The sequence below is a fragment of the Epinephelus moara genome, chromosome 3 (assembly GCF_006386435.1).
Source record: "Epinephelus moara isolate mb chromosome 3, YSFRI_EMoa_1.0, whole genome shotgun sequence".
NCBI classification, from domain to species: Eukaryota; Metazoa; Chordata; class Actinopteri; order Perciformes; family Serranidae; genus Epinephelus; species Epinephelus moara.
In genome coordinates, this window is record NC_065508.1 from 32008181 (window position 1) to 32031435 (window position 23255).

Genomic DNA, 23255 nt, shown 5'->3' on the forward strand with positions numbered 1-23255 from the left:
ACAAGTATATCCCAAAATCTATTATTGTAGTATTAATTTAATGTTTCTTACCACAGCAACCCCTCTCTCTGTTGTCTTATTTATTACTTGTTTATCTTTCAAACATACCTTACCGAAAATCATCCACTCAAACAAAAATATCTTCCTCAATTAAGTATCATTGCATGAGCTATGACTGAACATTATAATGATGTTCAGCCAGTCACTGAAAAAGTAATTATGTGAGCTCAATGATGTTTTTATTTGAATGACATTTTTAGTAGCAGGCAGGGAACAAGTAATCCTCCTCCAACCATGTTTCTACCTCAATTAACAAACTCTTCCCAAAGGATGCTTGGCTCCTCCAAGCACAAGTCAGAGTGACATTGAGAGTGCAACATCCACAATGAACGGGGTCACGCTGAACCACAGAGTGGGAAGGCAGTGCTTAGGCAGTTTGCTTTTCTGCAACAGCAACTTATATGGCAAATTATTTGTGTTTCATTCAACCCTTGCCAAAATAAGACAATGTGAAAAAAAGATCTCCCCAGCACATTTAACACATCTTACAGGAGCATGTATCAGTCCTTGGCCTGGTTGCTTTCCAGTATAAACATGAAAGATGTGAACCTGTCTCTCTAACTGTTGGTTAATGCAACACTGCAATATGTTAATAAGTTTTTGCTCCACAGACCTTTGTCTGTTTTTGATAAGTTACATTTAACTAACAGAAGAGTTACAATAACATGAGTCAACATCAGTCTACTAAAACTCTGCTTCCCCTGGCTGGATATATTTTTTTGTTATTGTCAGCAATCCTGTGAAATGACCAAAAACAACATTACTGTGAACATGGTACTGCAGTTTATTTGAGCATGGATGTATTGTTAGATCTGGATACCACACTCCAAGATGGTGCCTACTCTGTCCAATGAGAATTGCTCACCTGGAAACAAAAAGTTTCTAGCTTCTGACCATACTTACATGGTATGCATCCCACTGAATAGTAAGTTTTTCTCGCTGGCCCTGCTTGTGAGTTCCCGCTTGGCTCATAGACTTTACATGGTGATGATGTCGATAGGTTAAGTCTCTATATAAAACCTCCACAGCTCTAAAATTCATAATAGAAAGAGTCATTATTGACCTTGTCTACATTTTGAGGTGTCCCGTCACAGCCTGTTCTCACACTGAACTGGTCAAATATGGTTGCTTTGTCAGTGGACCCTGGCAGCAGACACTGACACACAGAGGCACTCTTTCCAACAGTATGATACGCACTGGGCGGCGGCTGTCTTTGACATTGCAGGCAACTACTGTAGTATAAAGATCAAGAAAGTGGTAGGGTGGTTGAAAGGTGAGGTGGATGGGTTAAACAAGCCTGTTGCTTGTTTCCTGTGTGAAACCAAAAGTCAGTCAAGTTTTGTTAATAAGGTAGTGTGCTAATCATGTGATGTTCCATGATGTTATTAACAACTTGACTTTTTTAAGCTAAGTTGTTTTTAACAAGCAGGAACAGCACATTTTCTGTGAAAACCGAGACACAATGCATGTAACAAGTGTAAATTGACACAGGAGGGTACCTAGGGTGGCATATTTTGACTCGTAGGTCCACTGACAGTGGTATCTCATGAGCTGGGATGAAAACATGTTGCTCATTGGTTTTACAGACGTCACTTTTATTTTGGCCTTAAGGTAAAATGCCTCCTGAGATGCAGGGGATTACTTTCTCTCCGATACTGAGAGTGGCCACTGGAAAAAAAATGGAAATAAGGTGGCATTCTTGAGAGTCAGTCCCACATACTGTTCAGGTGCCATAAATACTCAGCAGGGCACCTATTGTACATTGATCCTTGCTGAAAAATATAGTTGCTAACAAATGCACTGTTTACTTATTGCTGTGTGCTTAAAATTACAGTGACCAGTTCTTTTAGGAAATGATATATTTTTTAACAAGACTCAGAGTCTACAGCCATGCCAGCAGCTCTATGTAAAGAGATAGGCACAGCTGTTGTGTTTGTTGCACAATGTTGACCCTGGATAATATGTGTATATAAACCCAGGATAATTATAGTCATGTTGATCTTGGATAATTTGTATATGTTGATCTTGACCGTCATTGCTATGTTGATCCTGGACAGAAAAGAATAGCTAATGTCAATCCAGGACCATCACTGCCATGTTGACATAAGCAAATTATTCGGACTCAACATGGCGGTGATGGTCCTGGATCAACATTAACTAATTTTTCAGGGTCAACATGACAGTGTGGTCCCAGATCAACTTGAGCACTCTGATCTTGAAAACAACAACAACAACAACAACAACAACAACAACAACAACAACAACAAAACACTTTTTAATAGACGAAAAGGGGAGGGAAAATGGAATAATCACAGTTATTTTCAAGTGAAATATGATATTGTCCTTAATCTTTGTATCTAGCCTACTGGCAAACTTACTCGTTAGCGTAGCCTACCTAGTTCGCAAGTTAGCTCTCTAATATTCTATCCTATTGGCAGCCTGACTTGTTAGCATAGTTTCTCCAGTTAGTTCAGTGTTTGATGTTGATTCAAGAAGATGTCCGACATGGCAAAATCACATTGTGCTATCGGGGCAACATGACTGTTTGACCCAGATAAAGAGACACAAAGACTCAAAGCCACATGTCAACCACATGGTGGTGCTAAAGGAAAAGTCTTGAAATGATGATGCCAGAGAGTTCACCTCACTCATCAAATAAGGTTTAAAAGAAAATAAGTAAACTTCCCAGCATGCATTGAGGGTTAACACTTTCTAGAGACCTTTGTTACTTGTAGTTTGAAGAAAACACACGATGGAAACTTGAGGGGTGGCGTTCATATACATGAATTTAAGTCACAGCTGTTTCCTCTGGTAATAATCAGGAAGTTGTAAATCATAATTAATGAGATTAGTGTACATGTCAGTCACATTGATATCTGATTTTATAAACTAAGTGGGAGCAGTTTCATGTGTTGTTTTTGTATGATCACTTGCGTAAAAATAGCAGAAGCAACTGCTGTAAAGCCTTGGTGGCAAGTGAAGAACTGAGTTTGAAGCTGTGAAAATGTCACTGCCAAAGACAGCAACTGTAACATGTGTCACTATGATAAGCAGCATCACAGAAACAGTAATAAAACATTACAATTACTTTAATGTTAAGTACCAGTATTAGCTGGTTAGGGGTATGATTATGAAAATAACAATGATGCATCCCACCAGAGAGCCCTCACATCCAACCCAACAGTGGCCTGTATTTCTCTCCATAGATGGATATTTGCAGCCTGTGCATACAATTGATTATCTATTACACACATGCCTTCCTCTGTAAAGCCTAACTAGAATTAAACAAAAATGAGTCTATGAACACTACAGCGGGTGCAACAAGCATTATTGAGGCACATAAATTATAACAAACAAAATAAATTTGATAGCAGCTACAGCCCACAAACACACATGAAGAGACAGCACAGGTTTTTTTTACCCCTCCTTCTTCTCTACTTGGTCTTTCAAAATGCATAATGTAACCAGTCCCAGTCTCTCTGTCCCGCTGCAGCCCTCAAAGCTGAGAAAGCTCTGCAGGCACAAACTGCAGAAAGGCATCAAACACCTCACTGGTGGATCCACCGTTAATTTAGCATTTAGCATTTAGCTTGTCAGCTATGCACCTGTTCACTTAACATCTTAAGTTTGTTTGGGTATTTGGTTCACATAGTGCTAATCTTTACCGTAACCCATACTGCCATCATTCTTAGTTTTCCTTCATTATTATGCATTTTTGTGTTGAAATTAGGTCACTACCTGCTCGCCCAACTGTAAGCTGAGTGCAGTGTCTCATCAGCTGCTGATTTATCCAATTCACTTATTTATCATCACTTTTTTGTGTTTTGTTTTTGTTACATATTGAAATGCAGTGAAATACAGTACTTGTGACGGAAGAAGTAAAATTACAGATTTTTAGAAATACTCAAAAACTACAACTACACAGAAAACAAGAACTCTGTTACGGTAACAAGACTAAATGTAATTTTTTTTCTTCCAACCTTGTCTATAAGACACGGCTGCAGTGATAAAACCTCAGGCATGAATATAATTTCAGAATTCGCTTTGGTAACACGTTACAATAAGGTACACAAAAAAACAGTAGTTAATAAGGAACTAATGAGGAAAGAATGAGCAACTAATTACTAGTTAATGGTCAGTTCTTGGTAACCCCCGATCAAATGTTACTGATCATTAGTTATTAATACATTAATTAATAATGACTGAGGAAACATTTACCTATTAAACAGTTATTTCCCGATATAGCCAGTTTTCACATAGCATAATTTAATTGTGTTGTTTGTAAGGTTGTACTCTATTTAATTTAAGCGGTGCACTTACATAAGACATGTTGGTAAGGTAATCATAAAGTAATGATGAAATACCAGTATTGTATAAGGTTTATGTAACCCAGGTTAAAAAGCCAACAACCACTTAGCCAGTCCCAGACCTCTCCAAGCTATGAATGTCCAGGTGAGGTGAGGTCACCTCCTCTTCTCATCACTTTAATCCCACTGGCTGGTGAGTTGAACTGATCTGAACACAGAGCGTTTGTCACCTCTACATTAGTTGTGTCTGCATGTTTTTTAACTAAAAATCTCCCACTACCATAGCACTTACAAATGTCAACAGTGTATTGGTTGTAGCTTAGCGTTAAGCAGCGTATTGTATTTGTATGTATTAATGAATAGCTGCTGCTAGCTTAGCGATTTAGCCCTGTATGTGTTTCAGTTTAATCATTTTGTTATGGGTGATTAAGTGAATATTATATTGTTTAGCCTTAACTAAAGGTGTCTTTGATTTGAGCATGATTGAGTTATTTTTTATTTGAGAATGTTGTAGAACAAAACTGAGATTACTATGTGTAAACTAATTAAAACTTTCCATGTCTGTGGTGTTCACACACTTTGGGCTCCCAGCTTAATCTACTGTCTTCCCATTTGCTACATTGAAATTGTAATTACTGGGAGGATCCATCATGAGTCAATATTAGAAGAACAATATTAATTACAGTATTTGTCAATAAGGGTGTAACACCTCTTGTGACAGATAAAAAGGATAAGACGGTTAAACTTAAGTAATGATCCGGTACTCATTAAATAATCAGTATGATGCTGCACTTTACTTTAGGGGACATGAAAAGGGTAACTAATGGTCAGGTAATAATTAAGTAATGTTTCAGTACTCAGTAACCACTTCGGCGTGGAACAAAAAGGGTAATGTTTAAGTAATTAGTAATGATTAAGTTGTTACTGCACACTTTTTTAAGCTTTTTGTGGAACTATCAAGGTTTGTTCAATTTTAACATCGGAGTAGACATCTAGGAAAGGTGGAGATGATAAACACTAGCTTTGATCCAGACCACAAAGATGGGCAAGACCATCTCTGCATTCATCTCTGCAACTGGGGAGCAAGCGGAGTGGATGTGGAAGGACTGAACACTGGCTGTGGTTCTGGCCACATGGATATTTTTGGGATCCCAAATGTGATTTTCTTCATACTGTGGTTGAGAGGAGGTGCCAGGACCAGACTGTTGCTGAGGGGTTCAAGAATAACTTCTGATCTCCAGCCACTGGGATCCTGGATTGGGTCACTTCCCCTTTCAACCAGGCCCATATTGTTGCTAATTTGTTTATGATTGATAAATATTACTCATTGGGCTTTTTTTGTGCACAATCTTAAGGAGCTGTCAGTATTACATTTCACTGTGATTACATGTGGCAAATAAAGACTGATGTATTGATTCTGCAGCTGGTTCAGAGTTAATCAAGTGCTCAGTGTGATAGATTCACAGATATTCATGAACTAATAATAACCTATTGATGTATCAATATAGGATGTCAAACTCTGTTCTCTAGTAACTTATCAGTATAGTCTTCCATTAGACAATCTATGACATTTGATAAGTAGGTACTAAGAACTGAGCAACAACTAATAGTTAGTTCCTCATTAGTTCCCTCACTGGTTTCTTAATTTAACTACTTAACTACTTAACTATTTAACTGATTAGCCACTCTGTGACATGTGATGGGTAGTTAGATGGGTAGAGAAGAGATGGAGAAAAGCATCCTGCTAGCCATTGTATAGACATTGGAAATAAACTGGACAATCTCTGTGCCACATCAGTTTCCAAAAGGTATCAGGAACTGTAATATATTTTGATTCATAGAAACTTGACATAATCCTGGACAGCAACATTCAACCAGGTGACTCTTTTTCTATATGCCAATCAGACAAAGCAGAGGACCTTGGGAGAGAAGGGGAAGCAGCATGTGCTCTGCACTGAATAGGGACGGGTGTGTCGGTGGGATTGAGAGCTGCTGCCCTGGTCCTTCTGTGGGCTATTATTGTCTGTGTTCATGACACACAGCCATACGGCCATGTTGTCGGGGTCAATGTAAGAAGATGGGGAAAAAAATACCATGCACAAGTTAAAGCAGCTGATGGGATCACATTTTACTGAACTGAACTGAACTAAACTGAACTGAACTGAACTGAATGTTTGTCGAGGCCTTTATGTGATCTTGAATAAAAGTGACTGTCGTGATGAGTAACACAGTCTTTTTAAAAATTCTATTGAAGAAGGGAGACCAAATAAGGAACCAACACACTCATTCTTTGGCAGACCAGTGAAACAGGTCGACCCAGCAAGAGTCCCTGCAGCAAGACCTGATTCTTCAACAGGGTCAGACCATAGAGGTGTCACCTATGCAGACACCTGTACACCTGCATTTATATGACCATACCCCCCTCCATCCACAAAAACACTCAACACTGAGAATACACTCAACCAGAGATGGGCAAAGATACAACAAAATGTATTTTGATACAAAATACCCCTCAAATAAATGTATCAAAATAAATACAAAATACTGGTGCCAGAAAATGTGTCAAAATAAAATACATGTATTTTGTATTTTCAAATACAGCAAATACTTTTTTTCTTTTTCTTTTAGGAGCGACCTGCAGCTCTATAGGTCACTCAGTCGGTTGGTCGGTTGGTTGGTTGGTTGGTTGGTCGGTTGGTCCACAAAGCTTTTCGTGAATAACTCAAAATTTGCATACTGCAACTAGAGACCGTGAGTAACTATTCCAGAAAGAATACCCACAACAAGTAACAAAGCCAGATAGAACAACCATGATTAATTAATTAATTAATGGCGTGATAGGTAGCAAATTTGGTCGCAGCTATTGCAAATTTGCGCTTGTTTTCTCACAATTTGGTATAGCAGAGTATTCAGGTTTGGGCTATAGGATATACACAAAGCTCAGGTGAACCCCACAAAAAGGCAGAACAGTCACAGAACTAACTACGTGTAACTAAGCAAAGCCATTTAAAGACAACAACTTGATTATGTATGTATATATATATATATATATATATATTAACCAGACTTAACAGCCATAAAATTGTGTAGCCTATTATTTTTGTTTTTTGATTCGTGGAGAAAGTATTTTGAGTATTTTAAATACAAAATTACTCCACTCAAAAGTATTTTGTTACAAATTACATTCGCTTTTTATCTGTCTTATCAAATATAAATTACAAAATACTCAAATGTAATTGAAATATGTATTTGAAATACAAGTAATAGAAATACTGCCCATCCCTGGCAGCAGGTGAGTATCATTTGGAAAATATTGCAGAGTTTAGATCATGTTTTAGTTGTAAAATTACAGAAGTTGTTATAGGCCTGACTGACTTTGTTAAACCAGAGTTGGAGGAAGCATTTAGATTTTTATCAAACATTTGAGTACAAACTTTCCAAAGATACCAAGGTTGAATTTCGGGGTCTAAAATGATTAGGCAATTAGGCTTATATATTTGATGTGTTGGATTTCCTTCGGGGTTAGAATCACATATCTTCAAGAAAGTGAGGGAGCAATACACGATGGAGTGACTCAGTTTTACATTTAAATTCAGGTTTTAAGATTTTATTGTAATAGCTAGGTATACGTCAGTCTTTGACAGGGAAAATTTTGAGCATCAAACACTTAAGTTTCTACATGCGGGTGACTTTTTCTGGACCAGTTGTACTCAATGAACGGTGTAAATGTATTTCATTTTGTCAAAAAACAGTCCTCTGTTACTTTCATGCTTTACTAGGGGAGTTCTAAATATTTTGGGGGACGTCCCCTCATCCCCTCAAAATCTACACTTTGTAAATGATTTTTAGACACAAGGAGGGATACAGCTTTTTGCTACAGTTGCCGCCAGTATTTGCAAACTCTTGTTCTGCAGGTCAAGCTGTGGAGAGCGGGGTGAAAAGTTTACTGGCTGGTGGAGATGAGAAAACCAAAGGAGGTGCCAGCAAGGGAGGACTCAACGGTGGAGGAGTCTCAATAACTCGTGGTGAAAATGTTAATGTCAAGAAGTAACAAATAGGAGGAGGTGAGTCCTTCAAACTGACTTAAATTTGGCTGTGATTTCTATTAAACCCAGTGGAATTGCTGTGATTAGCAGATTTCACTTTAACTTTGTTGAACCAGCAAATTTCAATCCCAAGCTGTCTTGTCATTGCTAAATTGTGAGGAGACGGAGCTATGGTCCAAAATGAAACAAGCTTTTGTAGCCTTTTCTTTTTCACCATTCCCTTTTATTTTACCTTATCTTTTGGAGTATAAACTGCTCCACAATAGAGGAGTGGTCTGTAGACAAGAGTCAATGGTTACAAATACAACTTTTCAATAAAACTGCAATGTCCTATTAGCAACCAAGCTAATGTTAAGCTAACAAGCTAATAAGTTTGCAAGGTGGCCATTAGCAAGCTCCTTTTTTTCCTTTCTCCAATAAGTTTTGTTTGCCACCTTTCTCTGGTAACATCATTTGGGGCTTGAGTCTGCACAGTAGAGATCTCTGGGGTGTTGAGTTACCACCCATAGAGACAGAATGCATCTAAGTCAATTCAGTGCTCTCTGTTGATTATAAAGTCAACAGAGAGCACTGAATTGACTTAGATGTCCAAAAGCTGCTGTGTGATGGGATGCACTACCAACAGGGTAAAGAACCAAAAAACGGAGCTTTTAAGAGGACAAAAGTGGACACAGACATGAGGCATCAGCAGGGAACTGTGGGATCCTGATACTTAGTATACAGTGGGCAGCAAGCATTTTGCTCTTTTGGTCAGACAAACTGTAGCGGTTGAAGCTAACAAAGGCCTGGTTTTGATCTTTGTTAGCTTAAATGATGGTCTTACCTGGCGATTCAACCAAATAGTTTTAAATATCAGTTAATTATATTAAGTATGTTGCTATGGGCCATGCACTGGGATCATTTCTCCAAGATAAGTAATGTAAGGAGAAGGGACATTGATATAGACCAACAATATTGAGCCAGTGTAACTTTTCCTCTCTGGTAGATATACATTTATTTGATGTATACGCAACAGTGTTAGTTGCGTGCCGTTATTTCAAGAGTTAGTGAAAAATGCACTCCACAATTTCCACAAGTCCAAGATGATGACGTTAAAATGCCTGATTTGTCAGTCAGTCTGACATTCTAACAATGCAGCTAGGGAGCATTCTTTGTAAAAGTGGAGAAGTTGTATTTTGACACCTAATGCAGAGAGCACCCAGCTAGGAGCAGTTCATACTTAGGGTATAAGTTAAAACAATCGAGGAATTTAAAGAATGTATACTGTATCTTTTGACTGCCGGGTACCTATTCTAATATGACAGGGTCCTGTATGACCTAATGAGCAATACAACTAAAGTTAGCTCACTTTGGACAAAGATATGTCACTGAAACTCAGTGAAACAGCAATACTTCAAACATTAGCAACTGAAAAACCTTCAAAAAAGTCACAAACATGCCTTTTTTATTACAAATGGTGATTTTTGCCAAAAGTCAAAGTGTGTGCAGCTACGATTATAAGCAGCTGTTAAACTGATCTGATTGTCCTCAGATCTTCTGATTGCCCATTTTTTGGTTTGTATTTTTCATATTCTCATCTTTGTCTCTCTGTCCCTCTGTTTTTTTTGGGGGAGTTTTTCCTTATCCGCTGCGAGGGTCATAAGGACAGAGGGATGTCGTATGCTGTAAAGCCCTGTGAGGCAAATTGTGATTTGTGATATTGGGCTTTATAAATAAAATTGAATTGAATTGAATTGTCATTTTTTTCAGTGGCAGGGGTGATGCAAGTTGTTGAAGGACTCTTTAGCTTGACAGCCTGCAGATCACATAAATCGAACCTCAGAGAGGAGGAACTTCACCCAACTGATGGAAAATTATTGCTTTCCATACGGACAAATTTTGAGTTTTACATTGTTGCATTTACAGAAAACATGACCCGTCACAAACTCATAACTTTATATATACTTTATATTCTCTCGGGTGCTGCTTATTAGATGGACATAAGATAATCTATAATAAATATGGAATCACATTACATGTATAGGAAAAAATGTAAACTCAGCCAATCAGACATTTATGGAACTATTCAATTCAGGTTTTATAAAATGCTTTCCACTGGTTACTCATTCTGTGGATGCTAAAAAGTTTAATTAGCCCTGGTTTTCTCTTGGACTGAAAGTCTTTCATTTCAAAAAATAAACTCTACAGAAAATAGATTTAATGAATGATTCCTTTTAAAACTCCTTTGAATATAACAACTTATAAATCTTACAGGAACAAATACAATCCTCTCCTTAGAGCAGCCAAGAAAAAGTTCTGTAGTGATCAGTTTACTAAATCAGAAAATAATATTCCACATGGTAAATTATTAATCATTTACTTCAAGAAATTCTACTCATACTGATCCTTTCAATATTCATGTGATTTCAATGATTTCTCGCCAAAAAAGATAGTTGATACAAATATTAATCCACAAGACTATATAAACGGTTCTTTCCCTTTTTTTTTTTTTTCTTGCAATTTTGATTTCCCTGACTTTAATGAAGTGAATGATATTATATTAAAACTTAAAAATCCAGCTCTGGGTCATGATGGTATTTGCTCTTCCTCAATAAAAGAAGTCAAGTCTTTTATTATTGAGCCTTTAACATTTATGTTTGTATTATCAATGGAAACTGGTGTTACATCTTCTGACTTAAAAATGGCTAGTTATTCCACTATTCAAAGCAGGGGATTCAGGATCCCTCACAAACTATCAGCCAATCTCAATACTGCCATATTTCTTTGAAGATCTTAGAAAAACTGGTGTATCAAAGGATCCTCGACTTGAACTCATACAGTATTCTCTACAATCATCAGTAGGGATTTCGTAAAAATCATGCAACTTATATGGCTGTTTTGGAACTTAGTGATTTTTACTTTCATAAATGCATAGATGTGGCTTTCATGGTAATGTTTATAAATGGCTCTATAACTATGTTCTTAATAGAAAACAATGTGTTCTTGTTAATGGTCATGAGTTCACAAGAAATGTAATGCAACACAATGTCCTGAAAGGATCCATACCGGCACTGTTATTATTCCTAATTTATATTAATCATCTTGCAGCTGTATCGAATGCAATATGCAATATTCCCTTTGCTCCTTGCAGATGACACTGGCCTTTTTCTCTCTAATGGAGATTCAACAAGTCTCACAAGAGAATTAAGTCGTGATCTTGTCTATTACTCAACCTGGTTTCAAACAAATAAGTTGCTGCTAAATGTTAAAGAGTCTAATTTCATGTTGTTTGCAGAGAAATAAGAGGCATGACAGTAAACATGTTCAACTTTACATTCATGTTGCAGACATAATCAAAGTTTCACTGACTTTGTTTTTTAGGTATAATGATTGATGACGACCTCTCCTGGAGAGACAGGTTTGTCTTGTCTGCAGTAAGGTCACTATACTGTATCTCTTGGGATACTCAGAAAAATCTAAAGTTTGTACACAATATGTGTTTATTAACATTATATTATAGTTTAATTTCTCCCTATTTCAAATACCGCAATATTGTTTGGATCAGTACTTTTCAACTTATGCAGAAACAGTGTGTTAAATTAGTGACCTTTTTTAAGGTTGCTGTACCTAGTGTACCTCTCTTATTAAAATTGCAATTGTTGACCATTTTTGACATTAATATTCTTCAAATCTGTACATTTGTCTTAAAAGTGAAATATGAGATTACGGATTTACCTCATAGTTTTAGATATTATTTTGTTAATAACTGGGTTCCTGGATAGGGTCACTGCCCCTTCAACCACTAGGGGTGGGGGAAAAAGTGATACAGCATAGTATTGTGATATTTTGCATGGCAATATTGTATCGATACAAGAAAGCCAAGTGTCAATTCTTTTAATATACAAATCATTAATATTGTGACCAAAAATCAAACTGGGGTAGAATACAAAAATAATTAAATCAGTTGGTTTTTTAGTCCATGAGATACATTTTGCTGCAATAAAAATTACTGAAACCTTATTAGATAAAACAAGTGTTGACAAAGGATTCCTTTGCAATTTGCAGTTGGAAAAAAAGTATCAAAATTGCAATTTTTGTCGCAATACTCAGCATATTGCAAAATCGCAATATTATTGTATCGTGACTTAATTATATCGTATCGTGGGACCTCTGGTGACCCATTAACCATGCACATATTGTCGCTAATTTGTTTATTACTGGTAAATGTTACTTATTGAGGTTTTCTGTTGCACAATCTGAATGAGCTGGCGGGATTACATTTTACTTGGATTACGCTGTTATTACATGTGGCAAATAAAGATTTGATTAGCTACTCTATCACATTTGATTCGTACTTACCAAGAAATCACTATTAACCAATAGTGACTCATTCGTTCCACATTAGTTCTCTCAGTCATTATCAGTCAAGTATATATTAACGAATGATTAGCAACTGTATGACACTTGCTTGGGATTCACACAAGAACTGACCATTAACTAATAGTTAGTGACTCATAACTACTCTTTTTTTGTGTACCTTAGCATAAAGTGTTACATCAGCTTTATTGGTCAAGTCCCTGACACACATCCAAGGAATTTCTCAAAATACATACACAGCAATATATCAAAGCTGAACAAAAGTAAAATATAGACATTTAACTACTATGTACAGATACAAATATATACAAAAGAGTATAAGAAACAACAGTTACATTTGTAGACAATGAGACAATAGTGCAATGGTGCAGTGTGCAGAGTGTTGATATAAATAATGAATGATTAATGTAACTGGTTTATATGCATGAAGCAGATGGATATGACATGTACAATATATACAGCATGCTTAGATGTATGTTTTTAATTTCTTACCTTTATATTTTCTTATTTTCTACCCCTCTATTGCTCTACAAATATCTGCCACAAATATAAAGTTCTATTATAATTCTCTAACCAGGAGGACTTATCAAAAATGAAGGACATTTGACCTTAAGATGTAGCTCTTAAACTGCCATTTAATAAAGATGTGTTGTAATGAACGTGCCCATGGTGTGATGGGTCTGCGGAGGATTTCCCTGCCCGTTTCCTGACTCAGGACATGTACACGCCTTGGAGGGTGGGCAGGTTGGTGCTAATGATATTCTGCAGACGTCTTTGTTTGTTGCAGCCTGTTCCTGCCCCTGTTTGGAGGCTGATACAAACCAGACTGTGGCTGACGTACAGAAACAAACTCAGTGATTGCTGTGTAAAACTGGATCAACAGCTCCTGTGGCAGGTTCAGCAGGAGGAGGTGGCTGGGGGTGGCAGGTTTACTTTAGAATAGAGAACAGGTGAGATCATGAGGGGGAGGGTTGGGAACAAATGGGTCTCCTTTGTTAAAGAGGGGATTTGTCTTTATTATCATTATTACTGACTGCCGTTAATTAACATGTAGCCTATGGCTTTGATTCCATTCACAATTTACCTGCCTTCCACCTACCACCACAGCCTTCACCTTCACTTTTACCCGCCAAGGTAATGACTGTTATGGGTGTGATGGGTGCTAAAGTATCACATTATATTTACTTACAGTGAATATAATTATCATTAGCTAGTCAGGTAATAGGCAAATACATCAGGCAGCCGTGACTTCCAGGTTTCTCTCCCAGCTTTCACCAGTAACAATCTCAACAAACTGCTAAACTTAACCATAAAAGAAAGGCAAGGGCTTCACTTACACACACACTTGTTGAATCATTCAGAGTAGAGTCTTCCTGATTGGCTGAGCCTGGAGCATAGTGGGCCCCAGAGGCATCCTGTGCAGCCTTCATCACCTTTACATTTACTACCATCCCAACCTACTCTGACTGTCTGCTGACAGTCAGAGGGATATCCACCAAGCGCTCGCACTGAACAGCCAACATGCTCAGGTAATTATTGTTAAATGAAGATTGGTGTCATTGGGTGCTACATGTTTCTCTGAATGTCATTACTTTTCTTAAAATGGGTTGACTTATACTATGTAAAATAAATAGCTTAGATGTTTACACGTGTGTTAATATTTTATCAGCAGAGAGTTTGGAGGATGGATTTCATTTTGATAACAAAAGCTTTAATTCTTCATTCACTCTCAAAGAAAACAACATTAACTTATAGTTTATATTATATATGTTTTCTGAGATTTAACACCAGCTGCTCTTTAACTATATCCAGCTTGCTCAATACTGGGGCTATAATGAAAAATATTTTCATGAATGAAAAAGAGAGCCAGATTAACACTTTAGACATTTTGATGGAGACAGATATTAAAGTCGCTCTTGGGGGGTTTAGTTTTAATGTTAATATTTATAAAAACTTTCGTTAGCCCTTTTCTAACTACAGTACTGCTGCACACACACACAAAATGCTAGACAACCTATGGTCGTGATTGAATGCTACAAAACAGGAAATGTAGGTATTCAGGTATTCACTCCCCCAGAGCTATTGCCCCTCTCCATTCTAATCCTGATTTGTTTTTACATAATCTATTGTTCAAAAACATCAAAATTTGTTTTGTTTTGTGTTGCTGATAATAGACTTTTTCTGTATATTTCCTTGCTGTCAGAAACATGTGCAGAAACATGTGTTGATGGTGCTCCATTAGTTTGAGATGTTTTACTCAAAACCAAAACTTCATGGTGGAACTAACTAGAGAGAAGGTCAGGGTACTACCCTCTGACTAAATGTCTGAGATAATTATTTGTGCCACATACTGTTTGTCCCACCCACTCTGAGCAGATGTGTAGCCATTTCAGTAGTTGACTGGATTCTGCCTGGAGTGATAAATTGCCCTCAGCACATTTTTCTCTAGTCATTCCCCTCCTGCTAGGCTCAATTTATGCTACTTTATGAAAAAAGTATCTCCCAGTTTCACAGAATGAGAGGTACTGTAATCAGAAATACTACATGTGATAAATAATATACAATCAAATGATGCTATGTTTTAGTCTCATGAAGGCTCCAACAGATGAAATGCTATTTGTTTTTCTTTTTTCCTTTCTTACTTATCATTGAGTTGTGATCTGTATTTGCATAGAGCAATAACTACATGGGCAATAATTACAACATCTTGTAACACAACTTGGTGATTAAACAAAATTCCCTCTTTAGGATACTGCGTAAAGGGTGAAGTTGAAGGCATACAATGGCCATGTCATCCAAACTCAAAATTATCTGAGATATCATTAACGATTTTTATCCGTCTTTTTGAGACTGACAGAAAGACAACAGGGTTTGGTCAGTTGTTCATACACTTAATTAAAGCACCCTGTGTTAACATGCAGAGGTTCTAAGTCAAGGTTAAGGGGTTTTAGCAGTGAGGACTGCAGATTGCAACGAGCTGAAACTTCTCCTGGTTAGTATTACGGAAGTTTTTATTGTTCTGGAGGTTTTACCGGGCGCCAAAATATCCACACACGTCTGAGGAGATTAAAACCGGTAAAATCACAGCATAAAGCAGTTTCACATTACAAATCAGTGTGTGCTAATCCAGCACCCGCTAATGTGTACTCACCTTTTTTCTCTGATACCTTATTATCCAGACATTCAGGAGGTTTTTAGTGGGGGCCGAATTATCTCTTAGAACAAACTGACCCAGTGATTTAAACTGGTAGAAACACTGAATAAAGCACGTTCACATATTAAAAAAAAATTGGTGTTTCTCCAACACTGCTCATTGCGGAGGGGCTAATTACACCTGCCATCATGAAAACACAAGTGGTCCTTTCTAGAGCCAATGTTTGGTTTAACGATCTGAGTTATTTCAGAAACATGGCGGTGCAACATGCCGATCTCTCTATCACTGTAGACATAAATGGCTCATTAAGTTAACGAAAACACAACAATTCTTATTTTCAGTAGATTATACACTAAAGAAAACATACTTATATTTCATGTCTGCCAGTATACCCCCCTAAATCCTACACACTGGACCTTTAAAGCTACAGTAGGTAACTTTCATAGCAAATATGACTGTCCTCATATCCTGACAGAAGTACATGAGGCAGATAATCTGTGAATAAAACATGCTCATCTGCTTCCTCCTAGTGCTCCTAGTGGCTTTTGCAAGAATCATTAAAACAACCAATCAGAGTCGAGGAGCCTTGTCAATTATGCCAGCCACTGCTTGTGAACTGCGGTCGAAGTGTCAAACCAGGCAGCGCTGATCAAATATAAATCAAGATTCTGTTACTGCATTACCTATTTCTCATCCCAAATGTTTTCAGAATTATATTTTAGTGTACTGTTTAGCTGTTAAGTTAGAAAGTTTGCTCAGGCCGGTGGGTGATGCTTAATTTCTGTTTGGCTGGCCCTGCCTAGTTTAACAGTTTGACCGCAGTTCATGAGCAGTGATTAAGATGATTAACAGTCTCTCAGTCCGAAGTCTCCCGTTCAGGGTAGATTTTCAAAAGACTTAAAAAAGAGCCAAGCTGAGGTGCAGAAGTCTGGTGTTCTCTCAGACCACTTGAATTACAATACGCTCAAAGTCTATTCTGGGATTGTTGCCCAGTGATGCCAAGATTAAACTGTCTACCCCAGCTTTAATTACAGCTAGGTTGATTTAACTTAAACTTGCAGTGCTCTAATATTAGTCTTTGAATTATTATGTCAGACTGAAACAAGTTAATGAGAAAACTTCTTTTTGTTATTGCAGAGTTTTAAGGAAGAAAAGTATAGGACCAGGAACCCTCATGCCGGTGGTAGCCGTCCTCATGGTTGTTTATTTCTATATCATTTGTACTGACTTCAGTACCATCCGCCGCCAGTTACATGTTAGAAAGGATGGCAATCACACAAAGCCACCCAACACAAATACCCCCTATGTTTACTCCTGGCCAAGATGCAAACAAAATATGTCTGCTGCCAACATCACAGACTTTTCCTCACTTCCTGGTAATATACAAGACTTTCTGTACTATCGGCACTGTCGACACTTCCCTATGATACTGGATATTCCTGATAAATGTGGAGGAGCTAGTGGATCTGCAGAAGTCTTCCTTCTACTGGTCATTAAAAGCCCCCCTGCCAACCATGACCGCCGAGAGATGCTGCGCAAAACCTGGGCTAAAGAGCGGAAGCAAAATGGTGTGCGGATCCAAAGGATCTTCATCTCAGGAGTGACAAATGATGGTTTTGAGAAATGGAGACTGAACAAAGTCCTTGAGCTGGAACAACGCGAATATAATGACATCCTCCAATGGGACTTCAATGACTCATTCTACAACCTGACTTTGAAGCAGATGCTCTTCCTGGAATGGATGGAAAGAAACTGTCCACATGTTCGCTTCCTGTTTAATGGTGATGATGACGTCTTTGCCCACACGGACAACATGATTGAGTATCTCCAAAGCCTCAAGGACAATAATGGAGACAAGCACCTCTTTACCGGCCATGTGATCCAGGGTGTTGGGCCTATTCGATTGCCTGAGAGTAAGTATTATATTCCAGTTCAGGTGGAGGAGTCAGAGGATTATCCTCCCTACTGTGGTGGTGCGGGCTACCTCTTATCTGGCTACACAGCTTTGGTCATATACAGTATGTCCCACGACATCATTTTGCTTCCCATTGATGATGTTTACATGGGGAAATGCCTGGCTAAAGCAGGACTTGGTCCTAGTTCCCACATGGGGGTGAGGACAGCAGGACTGTACATCCCCACCAGTTATACAGATAGATTTGACCCTTGCTTTTATCGAGACGTTCTACTTGTTCACAGATTTGTTTCAGCGGAAATGTATGTTATGTGGCACAGAGTGAATGACCCCTTTCTGAAATGCCACAACAGAACTGTAGTTTCAGGGAAACTTTGAAATCATATAAACATCTACGGAAAGAATTATGCTTGTCTGGGATGGATTTCTCTAGTTTTCTTCAGATACAACACTACTTATAGAAACATGCAGATTGGGAGCAGATATGTAAACGACCTTGTAATTCAGAAAGGATCTTCCTGCTGACTATGGACAAGGTGATAAACAAGAATCTGATAACTCGCTTATACAGAGGACTTCATGAGTACATAACAGGAAACACTATGGAAACAAAACAGAAATGGGAATTGGAAGTGAACATTATTATTATTACATATGCAAGTGTGTTTGTGATTGTGTATATGTGCATATATTGTGATACAGTGACATTTGATTAAGGTTTTTATTTTTTTCTTCTGACTTTACACAACTTCTGGACTGGCATATATGTGTCTGTTTAAACATGTGGGTGATTGCATATTAGAATTAGGTATTTTGGGTGCCTGTGTCCATGTTGCCTCTGTGAACACAATATGAACAAGACAGGTCGATGCAAAGTTTACATTTGTCATGTGATACATCATATTTGTTTGTTTGCCTCTGCTTCTATTGACCTTGTACTAAGCGTCAGTTCTTGCCATCATTAGTGCTTCTGTGTGTGTATATATAAAAGTCAAGTAAAAAAAAACTGTATATTACAGTGTTGTCAGAACTTGTTGTCAATAATATTGAATCAGTGGCAGCTTTAGTAGCTACGGAAGCGCATTGCATTCTCTGAATAAATAAGAAAATCAACATGTAGTAATTACGAGATAAGATCAGATCAGATCATTTCAGATAAGATCTCGTAATTGCGACTTATCTCAATGCGATATATAATGCTTTTATTCTGAAAGTACCGGCCTTGTGTTTCTCGGTGGACTCACTTTACAAATCAGCTTACGTTATTACAGTATCAGCGAAAGGCCTTATTGTAGTATGACATCAGGATCTCGTTATTACAAGATCTTGTTTCATAGTTACGAGACAATGTGTCAGTTTTTTAAATTTATTTAGTGAATGCAGTAGGCTTCCGTATGTAGCTACAAAAATGTTAATTTTTTTAAATCAAAATTTATTTCCATCCATAAATAGTGCCATTCAAGCATAGCCTACATAGGAAAAATAAATGACTTTGAATTACAGCACACTGATCAAACTTGCATTGACTGAAAATGTACCTCACCAAAAGTATGTTTAGAGTTTAAATTATTAAAGGTCCAGTGTGTAAGATTTAGGGGGATTTAGCAGCTTCTAGCACTAAGAATTGCAGATTGTAACCAGCTGAAACTTCTCCTGGTTAGAATTCCCTCAGTGTTTATTGTTTTGGGGATGTTTTCTCTTCCTCTCCAAACAAACAGACCAGGTGACTAAAACCGGTTAAAATGCCAAATAAAGCAGTTTTGTGTTACATGTCAGTGTTTCTTCCACAGACTGCCCACCTGCCCAGCACCTGCTCATGTGCTTATTTATTTTCTCTAATAACCTGATGTGCGCACACCTTTTTTCTGATCCAGACACTGCGAGCCAAATTATCAACAGAAATCTTCTCTAAATCCTCTCTAAAATAAATGCACCTGTGGATTTAAACCAGTAAAAACGCTGAATAAAGCAGTTTCGCATTACAAATCAGCCTTTCTCTGATGCTGTTTGGCACGTCAGAGAGCCCGCTAAGATTATGATCCAGACATGCAAAATTATCCACAGAAGTCTCCACATCTCCAAAAAAACAGACCCAGTGATTTAAACTGGTAAAAGCGTTGAATGAAGCATTTATACATTACAAATCAGTGTATCTCAGACACTGTTTGGCACCTGCTAATGAGTGCTCACCTTTGTTTCTCTGATAATGTAAGATGCAGATATTCAGGAGGTTTTTACCAAGAGCTGAATTATCTGCAGAGGTTTCTTTCTCTCTAAAACAAATGGACCCGCCAATGTAAACAGGTAAAAACACTGAATGAAGCTGTTTCAGGTTTAAAAAATAAGTGATTTCCTGACACTGCTCGACACTAAGGGGCCGCAAAGTGGCCAGTGCGAGAACATGAAGGGCCCTATACAGAGTCAGTGTTTGGTTTGTCCATTCTGGGCTATTGTAGAAACACGGCAGTGCAACATGGTGTTCTCCGTCGACAAGGACCCACTCCCTGTGGAGATATAAACGGCTTATTCTAAGGTAACAAAAGCACAGCAACTCATAATTTCAGGTGATTATACACTAAAGAAAATACACTTATATTTAGTTTCTGCAAATTTATCCACTAAAATCCCAACACTGAACCTTTAAAACATGACCATACAGGTATATGTATTGTTAAAACTTGTCAAAATATGTAAAATAAAATAGAAATATTTTCTGTCATTATACAGTATCAGAATTAACAATAGAAAAGGTGCCTTAATGGCAACAGTGTTTCACGTCTGTCTCACTGAGGTCCTGACTGTGTTAATGCTCCACACAGCTGACAAAGATTACACTTTGCTATATCTGTATATATTTGTTTTTCATTTTATTAATTTCATAAATATATTGGTAATTATTTCTAAGTACCCTTTAAGATGACACAAGCAATGCTGTTTCGCAGTTGTATCAGTTTTCTGCTCCATGATGGCTCCTGCTGAAACTTCTCTCTGCAGAGCAACACTTCTTTTAGTCCAATTGTAGATCTATGATCTGAACTGATCTCAGACCCTCTGATTGTAATTTCTCTGAATGAAAAATCTAGAGCGTGACTATAATGCCATATTAGAATATGGATTGGGAGGGTTGAGAAGTCAATATTTTATTATTTGCTGCTCATTTTGTGGCAAAATTCACCAAACCACATCACTAAAGAATTCAAATAACTCTAAGAGCAGGAGAAATTTATCAAATATCAAAATGAAAATCCAATTTTGCACTGCAAAGTGTACTTTTACCATTAACCAATACAAAGATGTGGAGATAAAACTTTAAATTCTCAAAGACATTCCTGCTGCTACAAATTTTCATTTTCTTCAATGCGTATTTTATTCTATTACAAATGTATTTCAGACTTTGGTGCATTTGAAAATGGAAAAAAGTGGCTCCGAAATTTGTGTGAAAGCAAAGAATCTTTCAAACCCCCCAAAACTTTTTTTTCGAAATGTCTTTCACCTCATTGTGAAGTTTAATCAATTTCTTGATCCTGCAAATACATCTTCATTTCAAGTAAGTATGATTTTGCATTCAGGCTGGGTTATCTGTTTGTTCTTGCACATTTTAGATGATTTCACTGACGGGATTTGGAGGAAAAATTCTGAAGAATGATACATCTCTGCATTGTGCTCCAGCGTTTTCAGTGAAAATGTTAGACGCCACTTTTGGACATCAGTGATTCTGCTGAATGATGATATCGCAGTGAGTCAGACTGACACTTTTAAATTAGACTGAGTGTCAACAGGATGCTTCAGCTAGAGGTCAGATCACAGTTATCTACAATACACAACTAATGCAGTATGGATATACATTGTTTTACTGAGCGCAGCAGCAGATGAAACCACACAAAATAAATAGATGTCTTTTTCATCCCACAGTGGATACAGCAGGACAATGGCTGGAATTTTTAAGACTACTTTTAATCCTGATTTGATTTTCTTATTGTTGTTTAAATGATTCCTTCAGCAGATTTTTATGGAAAGCAGTTTTGTATGGTTTTATTTCACATATCTATCCTCTGTGTGTTGGTATTAAGGACTGGTTGGGAACAATGTCATTTCCAGTTTTCTTGAGAATAAACTGAACCTTGAACATGAAGACTGACCGTGTGATTAATTTGCTGTAGCCTTCAGTCATGGTTTATGGAGTTCTAAATGCAAACATATTTTGTATTGTTTGTATCTCCTCCTTAATAAAATCTTCTTTCAGAGCATTCAGGTTTTTCTATGTGTGAAGCATTTATTGGATATTATGCAAGAATTTCGACACCTTATTTTCTGAAACACAGATGGGGAAATACTCAGTAATCAAGTTCTTTCTCTTTCTCAAGCTTCTGTATGGTGAGAAATGTACAGTATTTGATTCAGTTTTGTGTCCTTAACTCTGCTGACCTCCATCAGAGCCTCATTGTGCACATGCATTATACTAAAGTACGCTTTTGTTCTGGGTTTGTTTGTTTTGTAGTGTAATACAATACATTTGCAAAAGCCTTCATGTTGTTTTACAGAGAGGAGTCACCATCAATCCCAAGTTTAAACAGTTTATTTTTCCCCTAATATCTAAAATTGATCCCATATGGTGGCCTGCGTTCAGTATCTGCAATCTTTGGAACCAACACAGAGCATCCCATAATTCTCAAATTACTCGTGTAAGTAAGGAAACATCTTAGAAATGATTTCCCCCCTCTGTATTAAGGTTTCTAAGAAACAGCAGGGAGTGACTATTACCTGACGTTTTGCTGCTGTTGTGATCTTTTTCACCTTTTAAATTAGACAAATGAGTGTCACAAATGAAGCAGACAGCATTTCAGAGTTCTTAGAGGCATTTTTAAAAATACCAGTTGAGACTAATTTACTTGTTGATAAATGAATCAGTCTAACAGTTTATCTAATCAGCACAGACTTAAGACGTAACTGCTGAGGCCTGAGATGATGATGTTCATCAGTGTTATACTGTAATAAATGTCCACAGTTAAAGCTGTGCTGCCATGGCAGTCCCATGATGAATTCTTTACTGAAATGGGTTATAGTTGGTAGGGGAGATGAGGGATGGTTGTAACATTTTTGACATTTCTGTCTGTATCTCTTTCTCGTTCTTTAAAGCCAATGTGTTTAAAATCTGACACAAACTAGTCACATGTGTCTGTTAATAAATGGTGCAGCTGTTATCTCTGTAGCACAAACAGAAAATGTATGGTTTAGTCTCAAACACAAGGTGAGAAATAATGGATGTTTTTCTAAGACTTTATTATTTATAACCCACAGCAGACAACCTACAAATGTGTACCATGATCCACAAATATTTCCCCATCACAAACATGTCTTATTCGTCTGAATCTGCAGTTGAACTAGTATGTAACTGTATCAGATAAGTGTAGGGGAGT

At 37.4% G+C, this 23255-nt stretch overlaps 1 protein-coding gene across 2 annotated transcripts; it reads left to right on the forward strand.

The window, feature by feature from the left end:
• Positions 1-14164: 14164 nt before the first annotated feature.
• Positions 14165-22065, forward strand: LOC126388253 (N-acetyllactosaminide beta-1,3-N-acetylglucosaminyltransferase 3-like). Of its 2 annotated transcripts, XM_050041264.1 has the most exons (3): positions 14165-14298; positions 17061-17836; positions 21441-22058. In XM_050041264.1, exons 1-3 carry the CDS (start codon positions 14291-14293, stop codon positions 21482-21484), a joined length of 828 nt encoding a protein of 275 aa, XP_049897221.1. In that variant the 5' UTR covers positions 14165-14290; the 3' UTR covers positions 21485-22058. The 2 variants fall into 2 exon arrangements, with proteins under 2 accessions (XP_049897221.1, XP_049897220.1); XM_050041263.1 differs by having other exon boundaries at positions 17061-22065.
• The last annotated feature ends 1190 nt before the right edge of the window (positions 22066-23255 follow it).